This window comes from Phaethon lepturus, unplaced genomic scaffold (genome assembly GCF_000687285.1).
Source record: "Phaethon lepturus isolate BGI_N335 unplaced genomic scaffold, ASM68728v1 scaffold7559, whole genome shotgun sequence".
NCBI lineage: Eukaryota > Metazoa > Chordata > Aves > Phaethontiformes > Phaethontidae > Phaethon > Phaethon lepturus.
The window spans coordinates 89,994-99,416 of NW_010562819.1; the positions used below are offsets into that span (position 1 = coordinate 89,994).

The window sequence follows — 9,423 nt, forward strand, 5'->3', positions numbered from 1 at the left end:
CCCATTAGAATAACTCATTTATCTAACTCCAAGCTGTCCCTCTCATGGGGGAAGCCTCAAGACTGCAGTAGCAAATGAGAGGTCAGTCTTGTCCCAGAAGCAGGAGAGGCTACCTACTGCACAGCGAAGATTCAACTACGCTATCTACAAGCAATACTTTTGGAAGAAATATTACCAAAGCCTTCTAACACAAACATGTTTTCATTAAATGTTTGAATTGAAACTACCAGGAAAATCTCAAATATGAGCAATTCAAATCTGAAAATTAATTTGCTGTTTTAAAGTTTTCATGAATACGTACATTTGTACTCAGTGCTTGCAAGGGAAGATCATACAGTTCCTCAACCTAAATGTAGTATCACTACTACTATGCTACAATTCATGTTTCTATACATTTGAAGTACCTGCAATTAGAGATGATGGGGTATTTTCAGTGAAAGCAGCATTTTTGTAATATGTCAATTTGAAAATGCCATGTATTGTAGAAACAAACCTGTTCTAATCATCTTCCAACAAAACATCTAAAGAATTCAGTGGGAAAAAAACTGACTTATAGGCTTATACTGTGAATCAAGACTAGTTTTTCCTCCATCTTTCCTACTGAGCCATTTAAGGCTCCCAACATCTAACTGTAGAGCCGTCCTGTCCTGTGGGTCACACCGTGGCTGAGGACTCTTGTCATTTTCCAGGACAGCTGGTGTGGAAATTAAAAGCCCATAGGGTCTCAGAGCTTGCAGGCTATTAAGGTAAAACTGGCTTCTAACAACCCTGGACTGCCAGTCAGTTGCTTATCGGTCCACTGAGGCCAGAGCTCAGGCAAGAGGCCTCAAAATGTGGGCTACCATGACCATACCATAAAATAAATGCATTTAAAATGCACTGGAAGAGACCATATGCAAGAAACTTAAAACAGTATCCCCCTCATCCTTAAGTCATTAAATACCCATCTTTGACATTAAAAAATTACTTTTATTACCTTGAGATGAAAAGCAGCATTTGTTGGGGTCTATTTGTTTAAAAAGCTACTTAGCTACATATTTTGGACAAATTTCAGTCAAACACGGAGGTCTGACCATACTGATTCAGTGGGCAGCAGGTTAACAGCGATAAAGGTCAGAAATTACAGATGCTAACTTACTCTTCAGTACTTGCACATGGGCATAGGAAACAGAAATAAGATAGGAGAAAGGGCTAAAAATTCTTAAGTTTGAAACAGAAATCTCTATTAAAATACTACTTGATGATACGGCAGAATGGAAAAGAATGGAATACCCCATGCTATTGTCGCTAAGTTGGCCTATGACTCAGACCGGGTTGTTTGGTTTCCAGCTTACAGCAAATGCAACAATTTCATTTTTTCTTCTCTCACTAAAAACACCCACGCAAATTTTACTGACAGACGCCTTCAGCTGCTGAGCCATTCTCCAGCTGAGACAGCCACCTACACAAGTTCTGAATTCAGGCCAATAAATTTAACCACTTAGGAAATTAAGTGAAAAAGTCATTATACTCAAAATTTTCTTTCTTGAAACAGATGTTCCATTCTTCCATGAATCTGTATTTTTATCATAATAAACACAAGCTTCATTTTATGACACTTAAGTATAGGAATTCAAGTCATGCTTTGATCAGATTCTAAAAATAGTCTTTATTTTTTTCCCTTTCCTTCTAGCTGGGGCCAAGCAATGTGCTAAGCATTTCCTTCTGGAAGGAAATCTCCAACAAGTTTGCCTCTTTATTTTTAGGCAATGCAGAAAACCAGATGTTTATTTAATTAAATCCACTCTCATACATTGCACTCAGAGATTTTTTCACAGTTGTTGTTGGGAAACATTCAAAATACTGTAAGCTCTTATACATGCTCTGGAATTCTTACCATTTCAAGGACTAACCGTATATTATGTTTGAAAAGGATGCGCGTATTAAGATAAGGGCAGTTTTGCCCAGTTGGGCACCCTGTGGTTGCCGTATGATGACATCAAACCTGATCAGCTAAACTACAATAAACACCACATAACTGAGTATGAACTATTTTCATAACTGAAAACATACTGTTTTAAGACAATGGCACTATTTCAGAGTTCAAACACAAGTGAAATCCTGAAATTAAATTGGGGGCGGGGAGGGAAACAAGATTGGAAGGAAATCACGATGCTACAGTTCACAGAACACATTCTGAGCACAGAGAGAATAAGTCTATGTTTCGCGTGCTTCCGTCCATATTGTTACCCTTCCTTGTTGCTACCTTTGCTCATTAATATATTTTCAACCGCAAACACAGTTACTACTGTTTTACTAAGGATTCAGAACAAACTTAATGCAGGAAAGTGGATTCCCTTTTCAGGCTTAGAAATTTGTGAACAGTCAGTTCTTAACCAACTTACATGACTAATAATGCACTGAGTTAGTAAGACTGTAACTTTGATTTTTGAGTGTGTTCATTAAGATATATTTGACAAATATCTATAAAACTCAGGCACTGAAAGCAAGTAGAAGAATTTTAATCACTTTAGTGCATTAGAAGACTTAATTGAAAAGCTGAAAATAATGAAAGTCGGTGATAGGCAATAAGGATTATTTAACAAATTTGCTTGCCATAAAATATTTAGCAACGTAAGCACTTAACTATTGCTCCTATCACGAAGTTATTGCACAAGCATGTCTAATGCATTTTAATGTTCACATACGCTAGTCTTTCCAAGTTATTGCTGATGACAGCAAGTTCAAGCTAATTACAAAAAGAAACTTATTTTCACCGAGACTAAACAAGCAGCTGTTAAGATGCTTGCTTCTTTTGGAAAGTCTTAGGTCAACTAGACCTGCCCTCAATTACAATTACAACATTTAAAGGTTTATTTTATCTAAGTAGTCACTTCTTTTTCAAAATCCTGCAGACAATATCATGGCATGAGTACACACGCTCTGTCATTTGCCTTTAAAGGCTTTTTTTTGTTATTATTTATTTAAGATTGAGGATTACAGCTAAACGTAGAAAGGTTTGTCTGAACAGAGACAAGCAATTACATAGCTTTTGTACTTGCTAAAATTCTTTCTCTTGAGGTGCACTGAATTTTTGTGGAATATAGTAACAGTCCTGGACCAAAAGATTACAGTGCCCTGAACACCGGCAGATGATTTCTCTGCTCTAAACTATACCTACCCCAATTACAGAAATGGAAGAGCAGTTCTTGAAAATGCAGCTACACAGGAAAAGGAAAAATACCTTAAGTGACACATTTCAAATCCCACAATGCACTGAAGAAACACGAAGAATTTTGATTAAAGTAAAATTAGTTGCTTAAACCACATTTAGAATGAATCAAATCTTCTCACCCTACTCAACGAACAACAAATCAAAGGTTTGCATTAAGTCCACAGATCAGGAGATTTCACATGGAGCAGACAGGAAATAATTTTGCAGTGTCATGGGCAGCATTCAGTGTCGTTTTTATGCTTTTTTCAGTGGCTTGTTCTGCTGACCATTCTGGAAGGCAGGGGAGGCTGAATCCAGTGCTGCTGAAGCAAAGCGCATCCTTAGGCAGAGCAAGTTCAATGAACAGGAGGTGTGGTAACCGCAGGAGATGTAGGGAGGGAACAGAGCTGTGTAGAAACTATTTTTTGTTTCTGCTGTTTTATCTACTACTATGAATATCTACTTAAAAGTTGATTCTTTAGGCAATATTCTCATTTTTAGTTGTCAGACTTCTTGGGGAACTCTGTCAGTTAAGATTCAGGCAGGTGTCTCTCAAAGTTTTCTCTGATTCTGTGTCCCAACAGTGTCCCTAACCTTTTCTCTGTGCTGTACAAAAGGCCCTTTCCCACTACATAGCTGAAAGATCAGCTGTCAGTCTATCAGATTAATGTGCAAAAAGTACATTTTTTCTTGCTACCTTTTCCTGCCACCAAACCTTCCACAAAGCTTAAAGAGATAAAATCTCTTCCTCCAGTTATTAAGCAGCTCTCTCAGGAAAAGAAGTAGCACATGTGAGTGAAGTATTCAAAAAAGTGAAGAACTACTTCCACGCTGAAATTCGTGTCTTAAAAACCCTGTGTATTATGTTCAAGACTCATTTAAAAAAAAAAAAAGTTTATATTACTTGCTTAATATTTCTTTTACTGGGATTTCACTTGTGTTTCCCTCCCACCTCAGTGCAGACAGCTCAGACATTTCAATACATAACACCCAAGGCAATTTAAATATACACCTGTATCTACATCTATATTTCTGTATAAAATAATTATAGTGCTCAAAATAATACCAAGGAAGATTTTGGTGCTACAACTATTTGATCTTGTTGTTATCTAGAGGAAAGGGTGACTCTTCTGGTTAATATTGAAAACTCTAACTCAGGAACAGACCTATGGTTTCTTCACAAAACTAAAGCATTAAAGCTCTTCCATTGGCAAACTATGAAAAAAAAAAACAACATGTCTTACACTAAGGGACTACCTACAAGCTGACAAAAACTAATGGACTCAGTGCTTAATCAATAATAAATAATCAAAATTTTTTTCAGCCAGAGAAAATGCTGTTAGGCAGGCATTGACAGCAGTAAAATCAGAGCAGCAGTTAAGTTCAGATTTATACCTGTTGATGTAAATAATCAATATTCCAAGTCAAACACGAAATATTTGCCCTCTTTTCTGAAGTCTGCTATTTTATATAGCGGTGCTCAGTCATGCCCAACACTTAATTTACAGAGTATATCCCAAATAAAAGCTGTGATTTCACAGAATTGAGGAGTTGACAGTACCTCAGGATCACAGAAATAGTGCAATACATGCTTGTTGAAAACTGTTACTCCCTCCTCAGTATAGAAAGCAACAAATCTTATGACAATACCTCCCATCCTTCAACATGAGACTGCCATTCTTCCAAAAACTCTAATTTTTCCATTTGTCTCTTGGCCTCATTTATGTTGGAACAGACAGCCTTCATGGCCTGGAGGGCTTCCATTAGTGCCGCATAGTCACTGTGCTTCCTTGGAGTCCGCTTCAGTAATTCCTATTTAAACATTAAAAAAAAAAAATTAAAAAGAAACCTATCTTTGATCTCTAAATGTACATTACAGGAGGCTTAAATCGACTAGGATACAAAATCAAGAAGTAGTCAGACTTCTCTTTTACTAGGTGGAAGAGTAATAAACCCTCCAGCATTGTGTCCTAGTAGAACACTAAAACTTACAGACATTAATTAGTAACAATAAAAATAATCACTACTTAAGAAAAGGTTGGCATTTCCACTACTTTCTCCCATGAAAAATGTTTCTTCATGTTGAGCTTTGGTTTTTGGTTTGGGGTTTTTTTTGCTGTTTCTTATATTCCACAGGATGGAACTGTTCAATAGCAAGGTTAACAATTCTGCTTAAAAATGTTAGTTTACTGACATCAAAATTAACACCTGCCTTTCCTGCAACTCAGCGCAAAACCCATGTTCCTTTAGCTCCACAGTATTGTTTAATCTAGTGCAACACACCAGAGCACTGAACAATAGCTTTGGTGACTCACTGATTACTGGTTACTGGTAATGGCAGCCATACGAAAAAACAAAAGTGGAGTTGCCAGTTTTCATCTGAGATTTCCCATCTCAAACTACCAACTACCCATTTACAGCTGGACTGACTATGGACAGCCTTCAGCACACACCCTGACTGAGGTGTGGGTACATTCCTCCTAGAGCCCTAACCCTGCTGCCACCACACCCTGTATTTATATTTAACATAAATATATTAATTTCAACGTATCCCTGAAGTAATTCATTAGTCATCTTCCCTTGTTTTGTCTGTAGATCCTTCAATCAAAAAATAGAAGTCAAAAATTATTTTAAAATAGGCCAAGGGAACTGTAAAACCACAGATATCTGGGATGACTCAAACCTCATTGCAATTAATATGTTCTTTAACATGTTTTAAAAAACTTTATTTTAACACATTAACATATTAGGTTTTTATGTCAGTGCAATGAAACACATCTGTCTCATAACTGTCAATGGTTTAGATCTAAACTCACACATGCATTGTGAAAAACACTGTCGAATAATCAGGTTTCAAGTAGCTTCTAAGATAGAATCTGCTCTGGCTTTTCTCTCACAGTTTGAAACAATAAACAATATTAAACCTTACTTAGTTAAGCATAAATCTGTTCTAAATATTTACTTTCCTGATGACTGTATTATTTTATTTCCTAACATGCAAAAAATTTCAGTAACTCAGAGACTTGAATATCTAATGTTTATCAGCACATTTCACATTTTTCATTATTTTTTACATTGTAACCGTAAGACGAGAATAAACATATAAATGTGCATAAAGGCACCTACAGCATCTTATTGTTACTCTACAGTTTTTCTTACAAATTATTTTCACAAATATTTTTCATTTACAGTTTGCTGATGGTAAATTAGAATGATCAAAGCACGTCGCTAACAAACTCAAGCATTTTAAGCAAGGACATGGTCAAACCCAGCTGAAATCAGTCTCATTAAATTCCCTTAAATGGCTCACTTCCGTCCAACAATGGAGAGGCAACCTTATGCCTGGATGCAGAAGGGAGCTAATCATCTTGACCCAGCCAAACTCCTCAGTTCTTTTAATACTGATGTCAGAAACTTGCCACTGGCTTTAATGAGAGCAAGTCTGGGTCCAATATCTAATGAAGAGATTATTCACTGTGTAGATTGTTCCTGCAGTTTGGAAATATGCTTAGCAACCAGTTTTATACAGAAGCATAAAGTCCTAGATAAAAATCTTTTAAGTACCTTCAAAAGAAGGGGATACTTGCATATTCTCTGTATCGGTGTTACTAGATATCCCTCCAATGGTACATCTGTGTTCTTGCGTCCTCCAAGGAGCATGCAATTCTAGAGTGTGAACAGTTTCCGAAATTATTAAAAAAATCCCAAGAAAATTATCAGAAATAAAGACAAGGGCATATGCACACAACAATATTGGCTAAGCTATATATAAATTATATATGTATATGTTACATATGTGATGAGGGAAGTTTGCAAGAGTGTCAAAAGAACAGTCTTGAACACATGCACAGTCAGGTACATTGACTATCATACACAACACGGAAGCTGCAGTGGTGTTATGGCAGGCTTCTCCCCCAGGTATCTTCTTCATCCAGTCTGATTAAGAGTGGCATGTTTTTAAGGTTTAAAAATAAAATACAGTAAATAAAGTGCTAAAAATATCCTTTCACACTTCAACAAACAAAAATAACATTAAGTCAAGGTGACCACTGTAGGTGCTGTTGCTTCCAAAAGGCGTGTTTGTGACAGTAAGTAGCATCAAAGATGCTTTGAAAAGTTTGAATATGGCCATCCTAATACTGACACACAAAAAAGTCTTCTGCTTACATGCTTCTATATTTAAACATGATGTGCAATGAATAGAATATCCTTAGTCATGGGCCAAAGAATATGTGAGTTTTGACAAGACATCCAACTATGGAAGCAGAGAGTGCATGAGATATTGGGTGGAAACATTCATGAAAAAGCAGCTGAGAGAGAGAGAAGGAGAGAGAGAAAAGAATAAGGGCTATTTGAGATAACAAAGTATGTAAGGGACATCACAGCAAATATTTGAAATTGTTGGAATTAAAGTGTTAAGTACATAAAGACCTAAAGTAATGACGGAAATTATTTTATGGGGAGATCAGAGGGAATTGTGATGCAATGGTACAAGATAATCTACAGCTTCAAAGAGCAAGATGTCTAAACTGAGAACACTAAACAAAACTTCGACACAGCCAGCTGGTATGTTGACGCAGGCCACAAATCTGGATGCAGACACATTGTTGATGGAACAGAGGCTACACAACTGGGTGGCCACTCCGCTCAGCACGTAACTCAATGCACATAGCCCATAACCAGTGCTGCTAGGGGCACCTTTAAAGGTCCATTCCAACCCAAACTATTCCATGATCTGTACACCCACCCTTAAGTCTCTGCTTTGTACTCATGTTAACCAGCTTCTGCCTTGTCCTAAAGGATCCTTTAGGATAAAGGATCTCACTTAACCTGCCAATGAAAAAGCTTTACTGATAAACACCAAGCTAGATAACGGCAAGGCAGACTATAGGTTTATATGACTGTCTCTATACTGAAAGGCTCAAAAGTTTGGTTTCAGCTCCCGATTATTTACAGATAAGCACATTTCTAATGACCTGAACTGTTCTGTCTGACTAGAAGCCTTCAATTGTACTTCAAATCAAACAGTCAGACTTCCTGTTCTCTAGGTTAGACTGCTGCCACTTATTCTACAGACATGTCCTGAACCTATGAGGAACCCAAAGCAGATGTGGAAGCCCTGTGCATGCGCCCAGGAGTACGTGAGACTGACGCTTCATGAACTGACACAACTGCACGCTTGGCTTCCTTTCTGACACAACAAGCTCTTTGCAATCTTTCACTGCAATATTTTGCTCTTTGTCTCTGTAGTCAGCATTCACCCCTTCTTCTTGAGTCCAGCCATGCTGCTCCCAATACTTGAACCATGTCTGTGCACCTCCTCAGGTCTGGGGCAAGGTGAGGGATACCGTGTCAACCACTGAGGAAAAATAGGACAACTTTGAAGCTGTTTTTAACTATGAATGGAACACTGCTGAATAAGAGACTCTTAGCAAAAAGGCAGCTGGAGCTTCATGTCACCCAGTACCCCTACAGTAAGGAAATTCCCATACCGCTCATTAACTTGGCTGTAAGTAAGTACAGCTAGGAAGGGAGTCAGAACCTGTATCTTTCAAAAATTTAGTGAGCTGCAATAGGAAAACTTCACCAAGAACTCTGTCAATAGCAGTACTGAAAGCCTACTGCATGCTAAAAATAATTAATAAAATTAAATAAAACTTGTGATACTGCCAGCACTGGCATCATCTTTTTTTTTAAACCATATCTATGGTGCTTTACTGATAGTGTTATTTGCTCTCCAGTCCTAAAATGCAATAATCAGATCTGACCACTCTGGAATTTGATATCATATCTGAGGGCACCTTCCCAGGCATTTAAGCTCCAATATAGTAGGCCCCACATTTCAAAGCTGACCTTGTTATCAGAGGACACCATGAAGGAAAACACAAAAATCATTCCACACTGAATCCTTCTTTTAACAACTAATGTCAACTATTAGGAAACTCAGTATTTACATGGAAACTGGTTTTTCTGTGGGAAAATCATGAGGACTGTCATACTTAACATTTTAAAAGCCCTCCTTATTTGTCTCATAAAGTGAAAGGCTAATTGTGTAGCTGTTTCTTTCGACCTCAGATTAAGTCAGCGTCTAAGATCAGGATGGCTACTCTATGATCCATAACAAAACATTTTTCTGTCTGGCACTGCTGTGGTTACAGTACCAGAAACTGGACCTTCTCTTCAGAAGTTCTGAGAAGTCCTTCAGCTTCCTTTCTATAATTTCTTTCCCT

General features: G+C 37.5%; 1 protein-coding gene across 1 annotated transcript in view; it reads right to left on the bottom strand.

The window, feature by feature from the left end:
- The window catches only part of PREX2 (phosphatidylinositol-3,4,5-trisphosphate-dependent Rac exchange factor 2), a gene marked incomplete at its 3' end in the record, with an annotated part of 98,949 nt that overhangs the window by 80,231 nt on the left and 9,295 nt on the right, over positions 1-9,423 (bottom strand). Inside the window, 2 exon segments of the mRNA XM_010294405.1 lie at positions 4,844-5,005; positions 6,758-6,859. Of these exon segments, the coding sequence (XP_010292707.1) occupies positions 4,844-5,005; positions 6,758-6,859 (264 nt within the window).